Below are 26,729 nucleotides of genomic sequence, written 5' to 3'. Positions count from 1 at the left end.
GTATCCGATCAGCTGCAGTCCAGCACCAACTGGTTGTGTTTTCGGAATGCAGCACAGAGCAGGACCGCCGGACAGCTGGAGTCACGTGACCGAGGTTTCCCCTTGGTAATTACTGAATCAAGGATTCTCCTCCTCCTCTCCTCAACCATGTCGTCTTTATGGTCCTCTGAAAACCTCTAACCTGTTGACTCCAGGCCTGGCTCCGCTCATCATGACGGTTTGTTGTTGTAGTTAAGTGAAATACGATCTGGTGATAACACAGAGAGTTTTATTCTGAAAATTAACCAGATGTTTTCATATTGTTTTGGTGCCTTACTTCCTGTCCCGCTCCATCTGCTCTGTTGAGATTGAAGCGTCGTGCTCCGGCATCTGGCAAAAACACATTCAGTAGAATAGAAACCTATCAGATCCGGTGCCTTGACGGATCGGAGACGGACCGGACATGCATCTGGTGGAATTTGGCCATAAAATGTCACACTTGCTGTACAATGGACAGCAGACTTTCACAGAAATTACCAATATTATGGCATGTTTGTAACTTTCATGCTTCTTCTATTACCTAATGTATGAATAATTTAACATCCCTTAAAGTTTAAAATGAAAAAAATGTGAGCACAGGGTTGGAGGTCAGGGCTGAGGAAAGCGTGGGGGTTGAAGAAGCAGGCAGCGTGTCGGCTAATGGAGGAGGAAAGCGAGCATCATGGGAGAATCCCACTGAATCCCTACTGTACATGGGTGGAGAGAAAAGGATGAAGAAAAAACAACAGTTGAGCAATCCAAAGTGTTGTGAGCTTCTCAACACTGCCTCCTCTCATCATTTATTAATACTCTGCTAGAATATTCATCCACCCTGGTACAGCTCCATCCTCCTAGAGAGAGAGAGAGAGGAATTAATAGAGCTCTGTATCATCCCGATGCTCAACAGTGTATCGCAGACGCTGTTATTGGAGTCACTCCAATATCATCCTTCATCAACCAACTCCATCCATCTATTCAACACGTCTCCTCTTTTCGTGTTCACTGTTCACAACCTTTTCTGAGGAGTGAAGGGAGGCAGGGCTGTTTGTTCAGGGTTTCAGACTGTGACCCACAATGCAGTGTGATAGGAGCTGTGACTTCCCCACCATAACTCTCACTTTGGTTGGTCTGTAATCAGCCTTAAAATAGGTCTCCATCCTTCTGCATGTCACTGATATGGGAAATCCATGGCTGTTATGATTCATTCAGAGAATTTTAGCGCTAGACTAGTTTTGGGGGATTGCTGCATTTGAATTTTGACTCATCCAGTGCGGTGCAGTGATGGGAGCTCAGTCTGCCAGCTGCTATGCTTCACTTACTTCGATTAAATCCTTTGAAGACGAAGGCAAGGACAAAGAATCTGGCAATCCTGCAACTTGTTATAAATCATCAAAAGCCCAAGCAGCTCAATGAATGTGTACATTGGCTCTGTGATACCACACTGAGAATGAACTGATTGCTAACCTCTAAGTCATGAGATAATTTGATGCCAGGCTACGAAGTCACACTCATCCGTCATCACGTAATGTTAGCTGAGTGAGGAATCGATTGTAGTTTCCCTCTCCTCTTCTTCATTCTGCTCTGCTCAGAGATTGTGGACTCTTTAAGCTCTCTGATAATTGCAGTCTGTATTCTGTGTGAATGTGTGTCCTCGTCTGCATCATAATGTAGCATGGAAATTCAATTGCTTGATACAATTTAGTCAAATTTGCCAACCCACAGGCACGGAGTATGAGCTTTCTATAAATGCATGAGGTTCTCTGAGAGGGCTGTGAACAGAAACAGTTCAAATTAAAATTGTACACAGTGCAAATGGCTCTTCGCCCCTGCTCCCCCTGAAGTGCAGTATTTTCACAATGCAGATTAGTGAGTAAACAGCAAAAAGCACAAGAATTAAAATACAACATTGAAACATGAAAAGGCCTTATCACATTAAGATCCTGCATTTAAAGGATGTAGCAGCTATTGGATTTGGCACATTGCTGTCTCGAGGCAGCAGTCACACCACAGACTAACAAAGCCTGGCCTCAAATCAATAGGGTACAATTCTCTAGCCATCTAAAGAGCGCTTCATTCAGATAGTAATGCATTCCTTAGGGAGGTTCACAATTTGCATACATGCATGCTTTTAACTCGCACATGAACACGTCTCCTGAGATCATTACAGATATATTAGCTACTTGCACGAACTGCCTAGTGATGGCAGAGGACGAGTACAAGCCCAACACTACTTCCACCCACGCCTGTTTCTCCTTCTGGAGCTTCAGTGGATTCAATCAATCAATCAATCAATCTTTATTTATATAGCACCAAATCACAACAAACATTATCTCAAGAGGCTTTACGAACAGAGCAGGTCTACCCCGTACTCTATGTTCTATTATTAACAAAGACCCAACATCAAGACAGGATAAGATCCAGTCCCATCTTACAGACAGGACTCAGTCTGATCTCATCTTAATCCACCATGAGCAGAGCACTTTGCAGCATTTAGAAAGTTACAGCGGCAAGGACAAACTTCCTTTAACAGGCAGAAACCTCGAGCAGGACCAGACTCATGTTAGACACACATCTGCTGAGACCGTGTTGGAGAGAGGGATAGAGGGAGATGAAGAGAGAGAGATGAAAGTGTTGAGACGGGTAGTAGTAGTTGTAGCAGCTGGATTCTGGCACGTCCACAGCAGCAGGCCGACTACGGCAGAGATCCAGAGGAACCTACGAGACAAGGGAGCTCAGGGACTCCAGAAAGGTCTACAGTAACTTTGATGGGACAGGAAGAATTAAAGTAAGTGACAGGCAGACAGAGGAGAGAGATAGGATCCCAGTGTGTCAGTTCTCCTGGGCAGTCTAAGCCTATAGCAGCATAACTAAGAGCTGGTCCAAGCCTGAGCCAGCTCTAACTATAAGCTTTATCAAAAAGGAAAGTTTGAAGCCTACTCTTAAAGGTAGAGAGGGTGTCTGCCTCCTGGACCCTGACTGGTAGATGATTCCAAATGAGAGGTGCCTTATAACTGAAGACTTGACCTCCCATACTTTTTTTGAAGACTTTAGGTATGACGAGCAGGCCTGCATGTTGGGAGAGTAGTGTTCTAGAGGGGTAATGGGGCACTATGAGCTCTTTAAGATACAATTCCTGCTGTTCCTGTAAAAAAGTTTGTGTGCTTAAACTCCACGCATGAGCAGAAAATCATACATCTCAGCTCATTGATTTGCCATTCAAATAGCAATGTGCCAGGTGCAGACTCAACTAGCTTCAAAGGCTGGGAGATGACAGTGTGATTGGTTTTGATGATTGGTTTTGATTGAGCGACAAAAAGCAACCTCTTTGTTCCTTGTGCCTTACTTTGCATCTAGATTTTACACCAGATAAAGAAGCAAACATTGTGGGAGGGACAGAGATGTGCACTTTTACCATGCACTTAGTTATCATAAATAGATTTTACAAAATTAAGAGCTATATTAGGGGAAAAAGTGATAAAGTAAATGAATATATTTGTGGAATTTTACAGGGTAGAACCACTAAAAGAGCACCCATGGACAAACAATATTAATGTACTAAAAGATCCAAGTTTGTAACCACATATCTACAGAAGATTAAAGGAGTAATGATGTCTTCTTCCAAAGTCCAAAGTCGTGGAATATTGGCGTACTGAATCAGGATCTTTGGTGACTCAGTTTTGTTAAGGCCCCTTAATGTGGGGACTTAACTTGTGAAAGGTCCACAGTATAGTTTCAGAGCAGAGCAGATAGACACAGATTCAGGCTGAGGTGATGTAAGGGGATTCAAATGAGAGCTGCAATAATCCAGATTTCTGTCATCGTGGGATCAGTGCTGCTGTTGGCTCGGTTTGGTCAGCCAGCTCTGCTTAGTCGCGTCAGACCATTCTCCATCCCTGCTGTCTCTTATGATCCCTGGCTGCATCCCAGGCGACAGAGAAATTAGTACTCAGCCCTTCACTGTGAAATGACTTAGGCAATGTATCTACAAGCTGCCATCTTTGGCATTGATTTATTTCTCCTCAGATCTGACCTTTTAATACGAGAGATAAAGTCATGACAGCTCCTCCAGTGAGCCATTTGTACGTCCTGATGGAACATAAACACCATCAGTGAAAACATTATCTACCATTTACACAGAAAGCAACAACTCATGCTCCGCTTTTAGAGAAAATTATATATTTGCTTCAGTCATGCATGGCAATTAATATATTTCTGCCCGCTTCCAAGTCAAGTCAATTTGGTGTAAACAGCTCAAAATCCCAAGAGAGAGTGAGAGGGATTATAAGGTCTGCAACATATCATCAGACCCTCATTCTGGATGGGGGAAAATACACACATACACACATGCACACATACACACACACACACACACACAAACACAGAAGAGGAAGATTTGACTGGAAAATAAAGGTACAGATATTCGCCGGGGAGATCTAGTGAATGCAGACATGCAGTAAAAGTAAAGTCATCCTCTTCAGCTCTGTTGGTTTAATTGCAAACCATTTATTATTTTGTGCAAATGAGATGCAAATCACTTAAAAGAGTGTTTTGTGCAATCGTATGGCTTGTTGAAAATCCTGGTTTCCACTTAATTCCTTGTAATGTTTTGTTGAATTTTATCTCATCAATTTAATAAGCTGGAGAGCATGAAGCCATTAACGCCTCACTGCTACAACACAAGAAGCCATTAAAGTCTGTAGGTGTGTTGGTTTATAGCTATCAGACCAAACTTTTGTCTCTCCATACAAAACTACTTTTTATTTTATTTTACTTTCATTTTAATGTGTTCCTTTTTTTAAATTTGACTTTAAATCTGTTACAGTTTAAGTATTTTGATGGTCTACGCTAGTGAAGTTACAAGACTTGTCCAGTTTGTATGAGCTTTATTGTCTGAACACTGTGGACCCTGGCCAACACCAATACACTGGCCATCATCAAAACACACACTGTTTTAGAAACCGACTGCTACATACTACCTGCACATGCAGTATGCTGTACATACTGCATACTGACCTTGACGGTAGTATGTAGTATGACTGTTCTGTTGGATCTGTTTGACAGTATGCTGGGTCAGGGGTCGTTGGATTTCCGGTTTCGGAAAGCGGAAGTAAACAATGGCTAAGCAGATGGTGAAACTGCTTCTTTAGCATCCACTTATGATTTAAAAAGTTAAGAAATGCTTTATGGGGCGCCGTTAAGTGTGAGCCCCACATACAGAGGCTATAGTCCTAGTTGAAGCAGTCACGGGTTCGACTCCCGGCCTCTACCATTTTACTGGATATCTTCTCCCACTCCCTGCTCCCCTCATTTCCTGTCTCTTTACAGCTGTCCTGTTCATTACAGGCTAAATGCTCAAACGAACATATGAAGAAGTGGTTTACATGGAATTTAACAATTTTCACTGACATGAACAGTTACCTGTGAGATGTTTATCGCCTTTGTAATTACAGGAAGTTACCACATTCACTGGCGTTTCTTTCCCATTACTTCACTGTAAATGTAATGGACCGTTAAACGTCTTAAAAACAACTCCAACACAATAGGTGGCAGTAATGCACCTAAAAACCGAGTAGTACTGTGCATTGTGGGAAACAGTACGCAGGGAGACTGGTCAGCTGCCTACTGAAAAATGTTCCCGAATCAGTACAACATCCGGGCAGTTTTGGCAAACTACAAATTTTGCTCGTTCACATACTGCATACTGAATTTTGGCCAAATCTGTATAGCAGGCGGTTTTGAAAACAGCTTCTGTGTCACTCTCCATTAGCATCGTAGTCTCCAGGATCACACTACACACACACACACGCACACACACAATCACAGGTGTGCTATCTTGTTCAGATCACTGTCATAGGTATCAGGGATGACTGACAGCCTTACAGCCTCTCTTATAAGACTGCTGTCAATCTGACACATTCACTAAAGAAGACTCAGTAACTGCAATGAAGGGAGTCTCCTTTAACTTTAACTTACTTTAACTAACCATAACAGAATCACACACCATGTAACCCAATCGCTTACAATTTAATAGAACAATTAGCAACTATTTCTCAAGCAAAAAATCAAAAAAGTCCAGCTTTTTATCTCTGAAGATATGCTTCTCTCAGTTTTACATGAACATTACTGGAATAACTTTGCTATTTGGGTATTTTTCCCAAGAAAGATTAGATATTCAAAGACTTCACCTTGGATTCAGGCTGGCTTTTTTCACTTTTGTTCACTGGAATTATAATCAGCACATTGAGAAAAATAAGTCCACAGCTCTGCCAATGATTAAAATGATTTGTAGCCTGATTTGCAGCCCTTCATTAGTCCACATACCTCCAGCCATCCCAAAAAATGTAAGTCATTTCACAGCACTTTTTGCCCTGCAGGTAGGTTGATGATTGCACACTACCAGTAGATAAAGTTGAGGTTAAAACACGTAATAATGTGACCCTCGTCTAGTTTTCCAGTAGTGGATGAAAACGATAGCCTGACTGCTCCTCCTGTTCTTTTCTGTGTTCTCTTTTCTTATTTTAATTCAACTCATCTTCTCAGAACAATTGTTCACACTAAATCATTCTAATATCTGAAAGTTTTATGACTTTGCCCTTTCAAGGGCTATAAGTCAGTCTCTGTAGTTAATGGTCAGTAAATCACATAAAACCCTCCCTGCTTTTAAAGGCCCCTTAAAATCGTGCTTGTATATTTTAACTTGTAAAGAAAGAGAAGTAAAACTAAAGATGTATCTCCGTACACCGTGATCAGGTCTACTCTCTGAGCTAGTCTGCACCACCTCGACATTCACTCATCAAACTACAGCAAACAGAACAGATGCAACGTTATGATGCCAAGTCCGAACAGATACATGTTCTCCCACCTTGTCTAGGTTTAACACCAAGCAGGAGCCAGCCTCATTACCAAACCCAGGCGCTGACTGTGTTCCTGCTTGGCACAGTTTCCTCCGAGCACTCTGAGCCAGATTTCCCCAAAGAAATCTAGGTTTAGCAATCCACAATCTTAGAATAGCTTTGAATCATACATTATTACATAGCAGACTTGCCTTCTCTCTGTCGAACTGCTCTTCCTTCTCTGATGTTGTCGTCTTGTTTTCTTCAACCCTGCACATTTTAAAAGATCCCCCGCCTTATTAGCATAGCTTTATAGTTGATATGAAGAGACACACAGATGGCATCTTTCTCTCAAAAGTAAATGCACTTAAAAAGAAAAGACAACATTTTAGATTATGCAACACACAAGAATGATGTTGTCATGTTTTGATGTACGAGTGTCCAACTGCTCTTTCAGAGCTGCTTCTGCAACATGAGGGTGTGCTTTGTGTTTGTAAGGAGAGTGGAGGTGGGTAGATTTCAATCTTACAGCTTGACTCGGTGTGTTTCCCTTGGGTTCAGTAAAGCATCATGGATGCTGGGAGGTGTGACACCCCCCCCCGCCTGAACCTGCCACTGCTTCAGCAAGATTGATGTGACAATTTCACACATGTACACAAATGAACATACCACACTGTGGTAGTGAGGCGACAAAATAGATCCACTGTGTCAACAGTTAGCTCCACTACACAGATCCAAATAAACAAATTTACACACACACATATTCATGCACATACAGATGACGGTGCAGCATGGACTGGACTGATAATCAAACCTGAGCCTCTTTGTGTCCATCTGTCTTTTGTTCTCATCAGAAGTGGCGCTGCTCCTCTGTGCGGCCGTGCAGGCGCTGTTTGCGTGATTAATCCTCCGCCTGTCAGCTGGCCAGCAGTGATACTGAAACCAAACAAAAAAACTCACACAAAGCTTTGCACAGTGCAAGCTCTCATGCTCTGTTTTCAGGATGTGCAGACACGTGCAGGCTGGTCTTGCAAATCACATCACTGCAAAGCAAAGAAGAGTCAGACACTCAACCGTATTGTATTTCTCAAGGGCACAGGAACAATGGATATGTGGTAATGGAAAAGCATGCTTTGTTTTCAATTCACGGTTAATAACAGTCAACACTTTGGTCTGTTGTTTTCCAGGCATTTTAGTCACAAATGCATTTAGCCTAGACGTGTATATATAGATGTGGAAAATGCAGGCTAGGGTTGATGGAGTGTGTACGACAGTGCATTTGTGTGTGTGTTGTGAAACCTGATGAATATTTTCCTTCTGTTTTCCCCGGGGGCTTTCGTGATTGACCGAACCCAGAAGTTATTTCATGTGCCTGCCACCAAACTGCATTAGCGGACTGGGCCGTTACCACTCTGCCTGTCTGTCTCTCAACAAGATAAGGGGATATTTCCCAGCCCAATATTGCGTGCTCTGTTCTGTGCTGTCAACTGAATACAATGACCATCACTGAATTCAATGAATATTATTAACATTTCCTGAGGATTCTGTCAATGTGGAAGACAGCTCTGTGGGTGTGGAGGTACACGCTGTTTTTTGCTGTGGTCTGATGTCGGCGCTGACTAGTATATAGCTTTGTATTGTCCGGTCCAGATGCAATTATGAGGCAGCTGTCAGACGTCCATTATGGCCTGTTGTTACAAAGAAGTCACCTGGTTCTGCGGTTTCAAGCAGCTGCTGTTGTTTGGGTGTGAAAGGACTTGACGGAGGCTATGAGACGAAAGACCTCTGAGAAATAAGTGCTGTTGATTAAAAGTTGACAAGGGATGAGGATTAGAGTGAGCTGTTTCTGGAGAGAGGTCAGTGAGGAGCAGGATTGTAAAGGATCTGTAACTGAGGGATGAGGTGGACCATTGTGTCAGCCAGGGAGCAGCCCTCACCTTCATCTCTCTGGACGTTAAGTGTCAATTCAGGAGAACAGTATGGGCAGCGTTATTGACCATTCTGCTCTATAGCTGTTTTCAGAGGACTGTATGGTGTGAGATTACTGCTGGTCTCACCGCTACATTTCTTTATGTGTCTTTACTCATTCCAGGGTTTAGAAATGTCTCCTTGAGACAAGAAGCAAATGTGGGAAAACAGTTACCAAACCCCCAATTCAACTCAGTGTTTAAAGAGATTCACAGGTGGTCTAATTAGCCCTGAGGATGATGTCTGAAATGAATACGATGTAACACTCAGAGTTTTAGCGAACTCTGTCTCTGATCCAGCACACCAGAGCCCTCAGGATCAGATACGCAAGACTTCTATTTTTGCCGGATGCCGGAGCACGACGCATCAATCTCAACAGAGTAGATGGATCGGGACAGGAAGTCCAAAACAAAACATGTTTTTAGCAAGGTAACGGACAGATTCCACTGGATCCATGTCTGATCCGTATTTTAAGTCAATATGTTAACTTCCACTGGATCCACTCCTTGCGTTCCAGCTGCATTTCTGATCCGGAAGGTCAGAGTCCTCTGGATCAGATACCCAAGACTTCTACTTTTGCCGGATGCCGGAGCACGACGCATCAACCTCAACAGTGCAGATGGAGTGGGACAGGAAGTCTAAAACAAAACATGTTTTTAGCAAGGTAACGGACAGATTCCACTGGGTCCATGTCTGATCCGTATTTTTAGTGAATGCGTTAACTTCCACTGGATCTGCTCGGTTGCGCTCCAGAGCCCTCTGGATCAGATACACAAGACTTCTATTTTTGCCGGATGCATCAATCTCAACAGAGCAGATCGAGCGGGACAGGAAGTCAGGCACCAAAACAAAATTAAAACATCCGGTTAATTTTCAGAATAAAACATTCTGTGTTATCACCAGATCGTATTTCACTTAACTACAACAACAAACCGTCATGATGAGCGGAGCCAGGCCTGGAGTCAACAGGTCAGAGGTTTTCAGAGGAACATAAAGACAACATGGATGAGGAGAGAAGGAGGAGAATCCTTGATTCAGTAATTACCGCAGGAAAACCTCAGCCACATGACTCCAGCTGTCCGGCGGTTCTGCTCCGTTCTTCAAGAAAAGAAAGAGAAGAAGAAGAAAAAAGTGTAATAGTCTAGTGTATTGAGTGACCATGGTCAGGGCACTTCCAGCACATTGGGTCCCCTTTAAGCTTAGCCCTAAATAAGCTAGATGGTGTCCAATAAATTCTATTGATTATCTTGAATTGCATTAGCCTGGTGCGAAGTGAGGTGTGAATGTTGATCTGCAGAACTTCCTCCTGCATTAAATATGGCAAAGATGTCAAATATAAAATGTGTTGCTATTATCTAAAACACTGGCACAAGGGATAGCTAATGCAGGTTATTTGGCTTTGTTTAACTATTGTTTTCCTTTGGTTTTAGGAAAATATCAGCTGTATTGAAGCCTCTGGGCTGATATGTATATTTTTGCAACAGGTTGGAAATTTGTGCTCATAACAAATGTAAGGTTATGCATTATGAATGCATTTTTGAAAATACAGTACGACCTCCTTCACTTTAGTATCGTGCACCAAAGATGTTGATAGTTATGTCATAATTTACTGATACCACCACAGCTGGAAACAAGATAATGGTAATCCTGTTTTGTGAGAGCTCGGGCGAAAAAGACTAATCCCCATCAAACAAAATAAAACATGAAGATTTGTGTTCTCTGGCATGTTTATTCTTCATATATCAGCGGGATGAACAAAAGACTTCAATTAGCAACATCTCTATAATCTTTATTATCTCCCCACTTCTTTATTGGCCATAGGATTAATACCCATTTATTTAGTTGTCAGGTTTTTGGAAAGAAGGATGTGGGAGGATTTCTCATTAAATGAAAAAACAACAAAGCTTTCCCAGATGCTAATGTGTTAGCAGCAGTGGTGGTCTCAATAATTTATGTGTATTATAGTAGTGACTGCCTCGACTGCTTTACCTGAAATTAATTAGGTTGAATAAAATGAAAAGCCTTGGCTTTCTATACGTCTCACACTCTCACTCATTGCCTTTTATTAGCAGCCGAACCCAGCTGACAGCTTCAATTAAACCCTGTGAAATCGCCCCAGTATCCCTCTCCCTCTGGGACCATTTAGCTGTGTTTAGCTAGCCAGGCTTGTTGCCAGGCAAACTTTAGAGATTATTTCATGTTCCCTTTTTAAAATGTAGGCCAACCGAGCCCCATGTGCCACCTGTCCAGCATCAGAGCATAACACTGAAGAATGTGTTCACACAGCTGATTGATAGTTTGCTCTGGTGGAATATTTGTAGTCACATGCAGCATGTGTACGAAAACATGGTGTGTTTTTACTCCAGTTAATAACATATCAGACTTTTTTCTTCATTAAACTGATTTGTTGACTTTAAGATCAAAGAAAACAGCAGGATACAGATGTCCTTTTTGTCACTTTTAATTCTTAGCAGTGTAGTTTGTAAGAAGAGAGGATCATGGGAAACCAAAAGCTTTTCAGGGGAACGTGAATGTGTTTGATAGCAATCTAAAATGTCAAGTTTCTTTCTATTTTCTGAAGTAAAAACAGTGACAGTGAAGAAATCATTGGCTAAATATTTTTTTATTTTGAAGACCATCAGTCTGCATTCACATGAGAAAAAAAATCTGCTCCATTTTTCTGAATTAACAAGATAACCAGCGCCTCAGTTGCACTCCGTAGGGATCCACTATTTTAAGCAATTGTCTCTTGAGTCACCACGTAGCCAGCTTGAATGCATTTCAGATGCATCGTCTTATATCCATGAAACCATATCTGCTCAGCTGATCCTGGAGGAATGCTGCAACGTGCTGCAGGTCAGAACAGGCCTTACGGCTAAAATACTGCAAAGTCCTCAGTTGCCACACAAAGATGACAAACTCATATCAATATCATCTACACTACCAGTCAAAAGTTTGGACACACCTTCTCATTCAATGATTTTTATTTATTTTAATTAATTTCAACATTGTAGATTAATACTGAAGACATCAAAACTATGAAGCAATGTGGTTTTTCCATAATATGGATTACATCATTAGGACTATCCATTGTGTACTAACCCTACCTCTGAACAACACAACTGATGGTCTCAAACACATTAAGAAGGCAAGTCATTCTACAAATGAACTCTGGACAAGGCTCATGTTAATTAGAAACCATTCCAGGAGACCACTTCATGAAGCAGACTGAGAGAATACCAAGAGTGTGTAAAGCTGTCATGAAGGAAAAAGGGGGCTACTTTACAGAATCTAAAATATAAAACATATTCTGCTTTGTTTAACACTTTTTTGTTAATTAAATAAACCCATATATGTTCTTTTATAGTTTTGATGTCTTCAGTATTAATCAACAGTGTTTCAAAAAACTAAATAAATACAAACCCTAGAATGAGAAGGTGTTTCCAAACTGTTGACTGGTAGTGAACCAAAGTCAATACAATTGGATTACACTTAACCACCAGGGCATGTTTACATCCATGTGTGGCCGTAAGGTGCTGTTGGGATTTAACAGTAGCGGTATCTCGTTAATTCAGAATAACAGAGCAGAAGGTATCGATTGGGGGCGCGGCTCTGCTGCTGACCCTGTGCTTCATGTATGGATATGTTTTATATTTTTATACTCCATATTTTATTCTAGCTCCTTAAAGAAATTCTGCTGGCCATCACCAGGAAGAATCCTAAGGGCCTTTTCTGTTCGTGTCTAAAAATGTTGTATTGTCTGTTTGTCTGTGAAGCTGAAGGCAATTTTCTACATTGCGGACAAATAAAAGTTCTAATCTAATCTAAATTCTTTTATCCAGAAAAAAAAGTAGCATAAATCCGAAATACTTAGGAGCAGAATTTTTCTTAATTTAAGAGAACTTTTCTCGTAATTCTGAGGTAAATAACATGATAATTCAGAAAAACAGAGCAGAGGGTTTTTTTCTCCAGTGAATGCACTAGGTTTCTGTAGCCTGGGCATCAGAAATGTCAAAAAAAAATGAGGGACGATTTCCCTAACAGTTGCTTTCCCAAATGCTGACTGACTGACTTCAACATCCCTGCAGCTAATGGGCTAGAGAGCATGAAGCACCAAATACACAAAAAAGCAGAGAACTATATTCCCTCTATATTTATCCAGGAGTGAGATCTGATAGTGTTTGCATTGTTTGCAGTGCAGCTCCCTCAGTTCTGTGTATCACTGGCGAGGTCTCCTTCCCCTTAATGGCTGTTTTGTAAACCATTTTCTACCACTGAGTCTTTATGGAGGGTTTTTTTTTTCTTTTCTGCTTGGAGCTAGAAAATATGGCCCATTGATGCTTGCCCACTCAGAAAGAAAAATGTCCATCTGGTGGATTCATTCTGCCTCCATTTTTCTTGAGGAGCAAATTCACTCAACACAGCTGACACCGAAGGAGAAGCTGTTTCTTATGTTTCCAAAACCGCTATAAAAAGGCCACATTAGCACAGTAGCATTGTTTGAATTGTGTGTGTGTGTGTGTGTGTGTGTGTGTGTGTGTGTGTGTGTGTGTGTGTGTGTGTGTGTGTGTGTGTGTGTGTGTGTGTGTGTGTGTGTGTGTGTTGGTGTGTGTGTGTGTGTGTGTTTGGTGTCTTGAAAGGGTTATTTGACGATTGGCTGAGACGGTCCTCCTCTGAGAGAATGTGCCGGAAAACAAAGAGTTGCTATGGTAACAGTCAAGGGTGAAGGAGGAGGGTGTGCCTGTGGTGTGCTTGGAAGTGGCGAGATGGACATTGGCGGGCAGAATGGCGCGGAGGAGCAAGCGATGCGTTTCTGTGGTCCTGTGCCATTCCTGCTGCTCACCAAGTTCCTGCGTTTGCCTCCTCTTCCTGTCCCCCATGCCCTCTTGTTGTCGTCGTCCTGAAGCGAGTGGGAGGCTGCTGGGAGAACAAACGCTGAATCTCAATGAGACAGCTGAGAGGGAAACTCATTTTCTCGCTCCGTCTCTCTCTCTCTGATTGTGCCTTTTTTCTTTATTTACAAGCAGCATCACTCAGTGCAGTCAGGTTATTACGCAGTACATCAACGTGCATTTAATGGCGTGGAAGCGTTGTGAGGGTAGTTTGATGTTATACAGTTAAGTCATTACAAGATCACGTGATCAGAGCTGACCCTCGTAAAGATGATGGATGGCAGCTTCGTGACAGGCGGTTATTGTTTCATGCATCACTAAATTTAAAGTTTCAAATAATGAGTGTCGCAGAAAATCCAGATTTACAGGTCATAACCAACTGTTGTGTTCCTGCTGCTCTTTGGACACATTTCATTACGTTACATTTCTTTGGTGCTCTTCATTTGGTTTGCTGATGTTTTCTAATTTAGCTGCAAATTAGTGGAATATAAAAGACAATAGCTGCTTGGCTTACTACTTTCACCCTGCTGACACTTTCTTCAGAGGCGCCATTTACTCTTTTGTAATCTAGATCATTGGCCAAGGACTGATTCTGATAATGTGTCCTACCTCTAACGACTTATATAAACAGGTCAGTTGGACTCTCTTCTCTTTAATTCAACATCATGCTCTAATTGATGTATGAGGTACTTGCATGCTGATAACAGTCATGATGGTTTATTGTAATTGCAAGGGGCTAGATCCCATCATAGTGCTTTGAAACAACTGTGAATAAGGCACAGCTGATGTTTGAAGACAGGCCTCGTTCTTCCTAAAGGGCTTCTATTTTGCGTAACAACCATAGACTATAATAAAAGGACATAGTATCTGTGACGTCACCCATCTGTTTATGAAGCCTATCGTCGGCGGGTGCCATATTGAAAATACTTAACTCAACCTAACTTCTGTTGAGCTCGTGTGAGGCGGGCTCTGAGCCCCCTCGCTAGCAGCTACAGTGTCCCGGCCTGTCATCAAGTCAGCTGTGCCTCTCATTACACACAACTCCTAATCTTAACATCTTCTAAACTGCTCAGTTATGAAAAAGTTCATCCCCTGTACAGTGTGTGCCGACAGAGAAATGAGATATTCAGACTTAAACCGTTTTTTTGAACCAGGCTGTAAACATGTTTATTTCTGATGTAAAGATCGTCTCTTTTGAATGGGTGTGTATGTGGTTTCTGGTGCTTCTGCAGCCAGCTTCAAGTGGACACTCAAGGAACTTCCGTTTTTAACACTTCCTCATTGTCTTCATTTCTTGTGCCCGGAGGATGCCGCTTGGTAACGACCCACTCACATAAATCATCCTGCTTATTACTCTTAGTACCAACTAAAGATACTAACAAATTCCTACTAAGCACTAATTTAAACATGATTTGTTTATGCTTTTAGAAAAAATAGATCCTTGGATATGACGGTTGGTAGTACCTCCATAGCGTTGGTGTTCTTATCAGCCGACTTGCTGGCCGTTGACTGGTCAGCCATTAACCACGACTCAATTCTGTGCTCCCACAACATATTGAGAGTAATATAGAAAATATCCTCCTTGTTGTTTGCAGAGGTTAACATGGAAAAAGATATGAAATCATAAACTTTACAAACATGCCAAACTCCTTTCTGCTAATTGACTCCATCTGTGTGAGATCAGGTTGTCCCTGTGAAGGGGTTTAGACCAATCAGAATCAAGTATTTAACACAGGGTCTACCTTGAATTTAAAGCGGCTCCAAAAAATGAACTAGCCTCTTCTTCTCCCTTTAAAGGTGGTGTTACTTGGTTAGGATGAGGTTATCCTCCATAAAACCCAGAGGATTCTTTTTGAAAAGGGGTGTTTGGAACAGAGTTTTATTTATGAAGGCGTCTGTGTACAACAACAGTATTTTACATACCATTTCTAAGCACTAAACTGTATATTCTGTCAGTGACTCTCTGCTTGTGGGTTCCTGTCTGTGCTCCAGAGAGAGAGAGAGAGAGCACCCAGCAGACAGCACACTTCAATTGAAACAGCAATTTCCTCTGTGCTGAGTATCAGCAGGAAGCCAGGTCTCCATCTTTAAAAGAAATGAAATGGAGAAGATTCTTTCTCCCCATTATCACACTCTCTCTCTGCAAACTGACAGTGAACTCCTCCATTTTCAATCCCTGTTTGAAGGCTTTTAGCTTTATATTCAGCAGAGCGTTCTTATTATTATTATGCTTCTTTGCTTGTCGTGAAAAATAAGCCTCAAGCAGAGGTACGGCTTGACCCTGAGGAGAAAATGAGAACGTATTAGTCATTAAGAACACATTATATGCACATACAGACACATAGGCATACTGAACAGTATTTGTAACTGTATTTATATGGATGTCAGCACTACTGTTGTATAGAGATAGTGCTTTGTGAGCTGGTTGTTGTCGCTGATTGAAAACCTGACAGGGTGAGCAGGAGACCTCACGCAAGGCAGTGCTATAACTCACCAAACATCATCCTGCTTGTGACACGGATGCCAACATAAAGAATCAATAATTGTGCACCAAATATTGACCAGGAAAATGTTTTAATAATTAAAAAATTATGATACTGAAGATAATGCTCACAGTTAGAGCTGCCTCCAGTGATAGTTAACTGTGCAGCCTTCACAAAACACACTTACAAAGCTATTGTTAGTGATTGAAGTAAAACAAGATGAACAGGGTCACATGAATCATCGCCATGCTTGAGTTTTTCTGCCTTGCCACTGTGACACTTTATTTTCATTTATCAGTCCTCAAACACGGTCATCTTCCATACTGTGATCCATTAATTGTTAATTCATGTGTAATATTCAAGTTCAGAGATATCTCTGCCCACAGTTTTTGTCTTAAACTTCTCCAGCCATTTTCTTTGCTTTCTTTCCCCATGTCTAAACTGACAGGTGTCAAATTAACTAGACTTCTTCAAGTGGGTGGATATGATTCAAATTCCTAATGTCTTGTTTGTTCAATATGTCTCCCCGTCTTGATTAGTTCATTATTGGTTGTTTTTTTTATGATGTATAGTACCTTGTAACGTCCGTTATGATAAGTGCTATATAAATAAAATGTATTTCAGTCAGACAACTTACGTTTACTTAAGATAAAGTTTATTGCAGCATACAGTATTGTGTCTGACGTATGGGCTCCGAACCTCATTACTCCTCGTAGATTATTTAAATACAGACATTGAGGAGTAATGAGATAGGACTAACCCCCCCTCGGAGCCTGCAGGTGGATGCCGGGGAGGAGGGAGGTACAAAGTTTGCACACAGCACTGAGCAGGACAGCAGGAGCACTTACTAAGCAGAGGCAGAGACAGGGAGACTTGCAGCTTAAATAGACCGCCAAATGAGAGGGTGCTGAGTAGGCTGATAGGGAGGATGATGACACGTCAGTGTGAATGAGTCCAGCTTGAGTTGTCTGCCTGAACTAGCTTGCAGGCGGCGCTCCACTATTAATATTCTTGGTGCTGTAACCATTATAATGGTGCACTGTCAAAAACACAGATTGTTGCTATTTATACTGCTCTAATCACAAACTCATGCAGGATGATGGTGCGTTCAATTTACCTCGGAATACGAATGTTGGAGCTGGGAATGACGTCACGTCCGAATTGACTGCCTTCCAATTACAAGTTGAAAAGTTGTTTACCAGTTAGCTCCTGGTGTTGCTAGCATTGTTAGCTAGTACCAAGTGATAACGACACACTATGACTTGCAAACACGACACGATAACATGTCCGCAGATAGAACTTGCAGGATACTATTAGTGCGATTGATTTCATTACACTAAACAAGACTACCTTGCTAATAAACAGTATTAAAAGTAAAGCTTTTCACCAAGGGGGCAGCCATCTTGAATTTTGTGTTGGGGTTACTAAAGTTCATCCGAGTTTGTGACTTGGAATTATGACTTTCAGTACTCGACTTGTATCTTGGACTTTCCGACTTCCAAGGTGAAATGGAAATGGAACCACCATATCTGTACTCATATCAGAGTTCCAGAAGAAGTTTGGTGAATTTAACGTTGGTATGTTTGTTTATGGTGATAAAAACAGAAGAAAAGATACTGTGCTGTTGAAGATAATAGGTCTTTGCTATGGAGTACAGACCAATGAGAATTAATTATTTATCATAGCTGAGAGATAAAGAAGATGAGGTTCTAATATCTAATATCCTTGTAAGGGCCATATGTGTGTCAATATTATGTGTGGACTGTTTACTTTGTTTGATGCACTTGTGTGGCGGGTGTGTCAAGCCAGGTGTAGAATGCATATAGGGAAGAAGACCCAATTAGTAGCAGGTGAGCTGCCTACCAGGTAGCATACAGTTTTTGACCCTTGCTGTCTTCGCCGTCTTCTTTATCTTTGTCATCGTCTCTTGTACAATAGCTTTATGCCTTTATTCCGCAAATTCATAGTAGATGTAAGTGTGGATTGATCGGCTGAGCCTTTATTGTGTGTCGTTGTATAATAAACCCGTTGATGTCAATGTACGGAGTTTGGACGTCATTCATTCATCCATCCTGCAGAGGAGGACGCGTCAACTGAGTCCCAGTAAAGCAGCCCCTCAGTGGCTTATAGGTTTTCTTTCTATTGGCAAAAGCAAGCCACTACATCCTCACAACAAACGTTTTTAATGGCTCCCTTAAAAATATCAAAACTAGCTTATGACTGATATCTTTGTTCAAATATTTTTTTAATAGTTCTATATTAGTAATCAAGCATGTTAAATATACTGACATAGCAGGCAGTTTCAACCATTGTGGCTTCATTTAGCCAGACCAGTTGCAAGTTACAAAAGTACATTCAGTTAAATAAATGGAACAATCAGTCAGACATTATTTGTAAAGCACTTTTCATACTTTAAATGCTTTAAATAGACAGAATATGAACAAAACAACAATCAAATTCCCAACTTATAACAGTATTTGAATATATATTTTTTCTCAGGAATATCTTAACAGCATCCTAAAATCTTGTTTTTGCTCACAGCCAGTCGCTGAACTTGTGTAGAAGTGAACTTCACCGCTTGTCAGTACTCCATGGAGCAACGCCCGAGGGCTAGTTCAGGCAGGCAACTCCAGCTGTACTATTTACTCACTTGACATGCATCACTCTCCACAATCACTTGGCAAACGTATCCTCTCAATTTGGCCGGGCATTTCTTTCTAAGCTGCAAGATTTGCAGTCTCTCTCTCTACTCTGTCATTGCCACCGCTGCCCTGCACCCGCACTGCGCTCAGACTTTCAACTCCACCACCTCCCCGGCATCAACCTGCAGGCCTTGACTAGAGGGTTTAGGATGTTATCTCATCAGTGTTCAAATTTCTGCTTTTAGGATACAACTGTTTGGAGTGATTTTATGTTCAGACTTGAAACAAAGAAGGAGGGAGGACGGTGAAACCATGCTTTATGAATTGATTATAAATCAACCTTTTAGAAGAAGATACAATATCTGCAAGATGTCTAAAGATAAAAGAAGATCTATGTATTTTGAGATATTCCTTCGCCTCTGAACTATGCAAACAACAACTCCCATGATCCCATGCGACTTCACATCATCATCAAAACACTTCTTTTGTTACTCTTCCAATTGAGAGGCCTCATTAAAAATGACCTGAAATGATCTAATCTCTCAGTGACTTATTTAAATATGTTTGAATGATTAATTCAGCAAACAGATTTCTTTCGTAGTCACGTCAACATTTGATGCCACCGAGAGTTGATTAATAATAGACCGTCTTTTTCTGTTTCTCAGCACGGTTATACTGAGAAACACTGGAAAGTAGGAGACAGGTCATTGCTGTGCCATGTTATCATCTCACACTTAAATACCTCAGTCGTTTGGATAATTACTTTCCCACACCCTAAGAGGAATTGTTCTTACAGAATTAGTAGATATTCTTATTTTTGTCTTCTTCCATTTTAAAGACGTCTTGAAAAGCCATGCTCCAGTTTGACTAATAATCTCCTCTCTTCATTGTTCTTCTTTAACACTCTGCAGGCCAAAAGACCCTCTTCTGCTTCGTCTTGTCTTTTCGCTGTTGAAGCCTGACTGTCTAATTCAGCGGTGTGAACAGAGGTCATAACTTAGAATTCAGTGCAGGGAAGCATTAGTATTCCCGAGGCCCACACTCTGACCAAGCCATCTGCTTATTTCACACTGCTCCTCTCGCCCTCTGTCCTCTCCTCGGTCCGGCTTTCAGAAACAAACACACTCACTTTAAAGACATGTATCTGCTCAACAGAGGGGGGGTGTCTGAGGTTAATTTTAAGCTTCATTTTACTGCAGATGAAGCGTTTTGTGGCAGACATGAATAGGTCCGTCAGGGGAGACAGCCTCACACAAGTAGTCCCCAGATGCAGTTTAAAACAGACAGTTGGGATACAGGCAGGGAGGCAGGCTGGTGTTTCGCTAATAGTAATACTAGTGTGTGTGTGTGCATGTGTGTTTGTGTGTGTGTGTGTGTGTGTGTGTGTGTGTTTGTGTGTCAAGACATTTTTAGTGATGAGCATAACAGCTTGCCTACATTTCAAGGCCTTTATGTGGGAGACAGATACTGTGTGTGTGTGTGTGTGTGTGTGTGTGTGTGTGTGTGTGTGTGTGTGTGTGTGTGTGTGTGTGTGTGTGTGTGTGTGTGTGTGTGTGTGTGCAGGTAGGTTGTTACAGAAAGAAAATGTAAAGTCATGGAGCCAGCTGAATCCTGATTTTTTTTATTTTTTTTTGCACCAATCATTGATTCATTTCCTGAAGCCACTCCATCTCTGTTCAGGCTCCCAGGTGGCTTGAGCATATCCCTGCATACATTATGCATAACACAGTGAAACAGCCTGCCTAGGACAGACTAACTCAGACACAAATTTAAAATACCCTAGAGACCTTGGAGCAGGAGCCCACATCTATATAACACTATCTTCAACGAGGACTTATTGTGATGCATTAGAGAGCTAAGCTAAGAGTTTATGACGCTTACCATGAAATCACAAGGTCCTCGCTGTTGAACAGAAGAAAGCAAATTCATGCACCTCATTTATCGCACTGAGTAGAGCGGAGTACAACACGTATAAGAAAAACAACCTTCAGAGAAAACTCACTTGTATGAGATAAAAGTCAGTGAGTTACAAAAGGCTTAAGATGTAACTTTACAAAAAATGATAAGGCTGCTTGTCGAAGCAAAAGTCATCAAATGATTGATTAAACTTTCCTGTTTGATGTGCACCTATCAAAGTCTGTGCCTTAAATAAGTCTGAAAATGTGTCCCTGAGACAAAAAATACAAACAAATAAACCAATCATGTCGCTGCTACTATGAATTAAACTAATCTCCTAACAAGGAAATAATACCTCTGAAGAAATAATTGCAAATGGCACTGCTAAGCTCTTGTTGTCTCGCCTCTCTGTGGTTTATGATTTGTGAAAGAAGAATAGAAATACTGAAGTGAATAAGAAGGAGACTGCACTGCAATTGAGGACATCATTGATAAAGAGAGACAGGTTCGTCTGACTGCCTTCAGCGCCAATTCAGCTTCACCATTACACGACTCCAGCTGATAGAGGAAGTGCTCAGCGGTGTGTTGGTTAGTTTCCAAACAGGTGTTTAAATGTGAAGCAGCTGTGAATGGACAGAGCAGAATCCGAGTCAAACAAAGACTATTTTGTTGAGCAATTTCAATCAATCAATGCTGTACAAACAACAATAACAATAATAGTAGTAATGAAGTAGAACAAATTAAAAATACAAAAACCTCACCCCAAACCCAACCCCACCTCCACCCCTAAACCTATCCCACAATCCATACACATGGTAAAGAACATGATATAAAAAAAAGAAGAAAAGAGGAAAGAGGAAATCCTATCATGATATCTTAATGAGGAAGCACTGGAGGTAAAATAAGATGTTAAAACTCAAGATAGGCAATTAAACTCACCAAAATAAAATTAATTAATGAGACAATAAAACACTAAAAGATTAAGCCAGTAAGAGAAACTAAGATGCTACAGTAAAAGTAAATACACCAAAGTAAAACAGAATAAAATATTAAAATTCTGAGATTTAATCCCTAAAAATAGCTGGAATTAATTATAAATACTTATATTCAATAAAATGTAGACGTACATAGAATATATAAATGAATTTAAATAATGAATAAAATGATAAGATTAAATTAATAACTAAATAAATAATGAAATAGTCCACAATAAATTCATAAATTAATACAAATTAAAATAAAATAGATATGTATCTATTCTATTATTATCTAATATTAAGCAGTGTTTGACTTTTAAAATAGACTAAAATTTGAACTAGATAATAAGTAAATAAGGAAAGATAGAGTAAGACTCAGTTCATAGTGAGAATAAAAAGGAAGGTCTTGAATTTGTTTTTAAAAGTTTTGACCTCACTGAATATTCAGGATCATGCAGTCATGACAAACACAGTGGTGCACATAAGGAAAGTCACAATAAATGCATTGAGAATTCAGAACTGTTTTTTAAAGATATATTTTAAGCCCAAATAAAACAGAAACCCAAATTTCAGTATTTGTTCAGGATGAAAATGCATGTAAACAAAACCTGTGAGCGCAGACATGGCTGTCCTGTGTGCCAGTCTTCATTTGGTACTGCTCCTAATAGTGCCAAACAGGTTGGACAGATCCCCTGTGTGTCCTGATGATGGCATTACCATTTGTGTACAAACGCATGCAAATTCAATAAACACTGCCAGATCTGAAATGCGTGCCAAACAAAACAGATTTGGGAAAAGCCACCTGGTTAGGGACTTCAAGGATTTCCAAACAGTTGTTATAACAGTGGAAGAAGAAAACTGCATGATGGTGTGAAACAGAAACACAGCAACAGTTTAGGAAAACTACATCAGAAAATTGGGGAATTGTTAAGCAAGGCAGGGTAACAAAGAGAAGGTCAAAGGGTATCAGTCCCCAGGGGATGCAGTTACCAATAGTTACCAATCCTTACCCTCAGCTCCGGGGAATCAAGGCGGGGCTCAGTCTCCGCTGAGGATGCTGGGATATAATGTAGCGGAAGGAGGGAGGAGGAGGAGGAGGAGGAGTCAGGGAGGTCGGTGCTGTGTAGCAGCTGGTGGGGGAAGGGAGGAGCTTGGAGAGATGGGAGGGAGGGAGGGAGGATGGGGCCGTTGTTACAGCAGAAAGCAGTGCTATTGTATACTTCATCCCAGGCCCAGACCTCAGGTAAGAGAAAGAGACAGTATTTCATCCATATTTACAAGCTGGGGTCGGAAGTTGATAGTTAAACCTTCTTATGAGTGTTTAAATGATGAACAAAACTGCTTCATTAGATGAATTGCTGCCATATTTCATCAGGTGTGTAAACCATGTCAGGCCATGTTGTCTCTGTGTGTTCATTTACAAATGTGTGTGGGTCAGTAATCTTCATGGGAAATGCTCCAAATCCTAACATGTCTTTGCAATATGACACCATGAAGCTGTGTGTGCCCATGCAACCTCGACTTGGCTACCTGTAGAAAACACCAACTGTGTTCACATGTTGGTGCTCCTTTTTGTACTTTGTGTCATTGTGTTTTAGAGGTGTTTGTGCCCAGCCACACTGCGCTAATTAACATGTGTAATCGCTGGTGGTGGAAAATCTAATTATGCTGAAGGAAAACGGGGGAAAGCAGCAACAACATGTCCCTCTGAGGGCAGTTGTTCATGGCAACTGGATGGCACAACAGAGTGGTGAAGGCGACAAAATGGATGATGGGGCAAACGCTCGAACACTGAACACATACTTTTGAAGTTGGTTGCAAATATTAAGAGTATGTGCTCTTATGGCTTTAATCAGTGGTTGTTTTGTAGGTATTTCTGATGTCTTCAGTATTAATCTACAGTGTTTCAAATAATTAAAATAAATACAAACCCTTGAATGAGAAGGTGTTTCCAAACTTTGGACTGGTAGTGTATGCCTTGGAAGTAAAATCAGTTTTTCTTGTATGAGGGAAAGTCAAACTCACTGACACAAACACTTAATATCTGTTCTTGTAACAGGTGCTGTTGCAAAGCCCACTTTTTGTTGCTCTTTGTTGATCAATCTGGGTTATGTAGCTGCCTGTTAAATGGCAGGCCACAGTAAAGAACATTAGACCACTCTCATAGCACTCACATTCTGGTTCAAGTTTTCCTCCGGTCTCAAAATATGAAGCCCATGCGGAAGTGTTATAAACCGCAATTCATCGAGAATCTGCTCGAGGCTGGCTGCAGAAACACCAGAAACCACATACACACCAATTTTAAAAAAGATGATCTTTGCAGCATTAATAAACATGTTTACAGCCTGGTTCAAAAAACAGCTTCGGTGTACGTAGCTTATTTCTCTATCGGTACACACTGTACGGGGGTGATTTTTTTTCTAACGTGACAGTTCAGAAGATATTAAGATTACAAGTTTTTGCCCAAATAAGGACATGACTGACTTGATTGACAGGTAGGAACACATAGCTGTTGGCTCGGAGGCTCAAACCCCGCCTCTTTACCTCACACTAAGTTTGGTTGAGTTCAGCATTACAAATATGGCTCCCGCAGATGATTGGTTTCAAAACAGCGCTCAGGAACACATGGGCGACGTCACGGATACTACGTCCATCATTTATACAGTCTTCACATGGAAACCAAAAGCTTTACATTTTGGTTTCTAATCTCATGAAAACCCCCAGTCTGGTTTCTTCCGTGTACGTCTTAACCACTTAACACAGCGCAGCAGTGGACAAGACTTTATTATCTCCTATAGGTTGACCAACCTCAGCCTTCAAGCCTCTGAAGGATCAATACAAGTCTTGACTGACATCTGCAGACCCAGTTGTATCTGGGCACATATGCAGGACCGATGTGGAGATGACCTTGATTAGACTATTGATTCTCTCTCCGACAGAGTCACATTAAGTTCATCATGTGAAGGCAGGATCCCCAGACAGTGCTCTGCCCTTTGTGTGTTTTGTTCTGCAGCTTAGCTTCAGGGGTTTCATTGAGTCCACTGTGTTGTACTTTAACTTCAAGTACAACACATTGAGTCCACTGTGTTGTACTTGAAGTTAAAGTTGTGCTAAATAACCACGGGAATGTTGCTGTGAGTGTGGGAGAAGTAGATCAGTGCTTGATTTGTTAGTCAGCCACTGAAACTATGTTGCAGCTTTATGCAAAGTGCAGGGAATGAGTGAGAATGATAAATGGGGGACTGTTTTAATGTCTGCATTGAGGATGTGGGTGTTTGATAAAAGGAATCTACTGTTTGCACATTTGTCATTTTCATGAAGGGTGGTATTAATCTTCTTTACTTGCTTAAACACAAATCCACTCGTCTTAAAAGTTCAAAAAGCTTCGACCTTTAGCCTTGTTTGTTTGTTTTTTAACTCACTCTTGTTATAATTTGAATGCAGTTTCACGGGGAATTTAATACTGTATTTGATTTTGCTTTAACGTGGTGCCCCTTGTTTGTGTCTCCCTCTCTTAGGGTCAAACCAGTAACAATGCATGGCCTGTAAGCAGCCAATCATGGCTCACAGGAAGAGGCCGGGACCCAGCGGAGGAAACGGTATGGCTGCTCCTGGCCTCGCCCCCTGTCCCAACCCATATCCTACAGAGTCATGTGAACCCAAAGCCCTCCCTCCTCGGCGACGCCCAATCCGCTACCCCAAAGAGTCACATAATCAGAAGCCCCTCCCTCATTCCGGTAAGCCACAATACACTCCTCCAAAGTCTCCAGATGTGAGTCACATCCGTGCAGAAGCAGACGCAGACGCAGAGGTGGAACTGAAGGGGTACAGCAACCCAGCAGACGCAGAACCGGAGGACCAGCGGCCTGCAACGCCCTCTACGCCAGAACCTGTGCACGAGCACAAGGTGGTGGACTTCCACGGTGGAGCTGACAGCTTGGATGACGACTCCAGCTCTGACTACATTAATAACACTTCAGATGACGATGAAGACTACAATGACGGTTAATTATGGATAATTACTTTTTACTGATCACAGATATGAATTGTATCCTCTACTGTTCATCATCCAGTCTTCCCCTCCACTTGTTTCTGATGTAGGAGCAAAAAACACAACATTTAAATTTCAAGCACTTTCATTTTTTAGCAGCATGCACAGGAACAAAATAAAGCAGGACTGTCCGAGGTAGCACCATCAACAAAAGCAGTCATTTGTCAGTCTGATGAAATGCCACTGCTGCCTGAGTCACTGTTTTTTTGTGTGTGAGTGTGAATTCAAGCAAAGATGTAATTTGGCAAATCATCCCCTCAAATTTGAACACCTCACCTCTGCAGCGTTAACATAGCAGAGTTGGGATTGTGTTGTAAAGAAGCTGTACACAACAGAGACATCAATAAGATTAATTGTTGGAGGCGAACCTTTGATTGAACCCAGAATTAAACTCTTTGATTCCCTCTTTTAAGTAATTAAGTAGCTATTGTTGTTTCCATAAACAAGCCCTGTGTATTGAAAAATCATGTCTCTTTGTGGTGATAAATCCCCGCAGGGCTGGCAGAGGAGGATGAAGGTACGACCTACTACATCCGCTACTGTCCTGAGGACGACAGCTACATGGAAGGTATGGACTGCAGCAGCCAGGGAGAGTGTGACCACGCACACAACCACAGCCACAACGACCACAATAACTCCAAGCAGCAGAGCAATGAAGCCCAACAGGCTGAGGAGGGTTGGGCTGGGGAGGGAGAGGTTGAGGGGGAGGTGAGAGAGCAGGAATGGGTGGAAGGGGAGGAAGGAGAGGAGGCAGGGAGGGAAGAGTGGAGAGAGGAAGAGGAGGGGAGGGAGGAGTGGCGGGATGCAGAAGTGGTGAGGGAAGAGTGGCAGGAGGAAGAATCGGTGAGGGAGGAGTGGAGAGAGGAGGATGAAGAGGTGAAGGAGGAGTGGAGAGAGGGGGAGGAAGAGGTGAGGGAGGAGTGGAGAGAGGGGGAGGAAGAGGTGAAGGAGGAGTGGAGAGAGGGGGAG

The 26,729-nt window shown here is 41.6% G+C and overlaps 1 protein-coding gene across 1 annotated transcript in view; it reads left to right on the top strand.

The window, feature by feature from the left end:
* Positions 1–26,729, top strand: part of LOC117810455 (amyloid-beta A4 precursor protein-binding family A member 2-like) — a 53,346-nt gene that overhangs the window by 25,907 nt on the left and 710 nt on the right. The window contains exons 3-4 of the mRNA XM_034680302.1: positions 25,228–25,713; positions 26,257–26,486. Coding sequence (XP_034536193.1) covers positions 25,248–25,713; positions 26,257–26,486 — 696 coding nt within the window. The 5' untranslated portion in view covers positions 25,228–25,247. The remainder of the gene's footprint in view (positions 1–25,227; positions 25,714–26,256; positions 26,487–26,729) is intronic.

This window comes from Notolabrus celidotus, chromosome 3, assembly GCF_009762535.1.
Source record: "Notolabrus celidotus isolate fNotCel1 chromosome 3, fNotCel1.pri, whole genome shotgun sequence".
In the NCBI taxonomy this organism is placed as follows: Eukaryota; Metazoa; Chordata; class Actinopteri; order Labriformes; family Labridae; genus Notolabrus; species Notolabrus celidotus.
The sequence above is the reverse complement of the archived record's forward strand: the minus strand, read 5'-3'. Positions and strand labels throughout refer to the sequence as shown.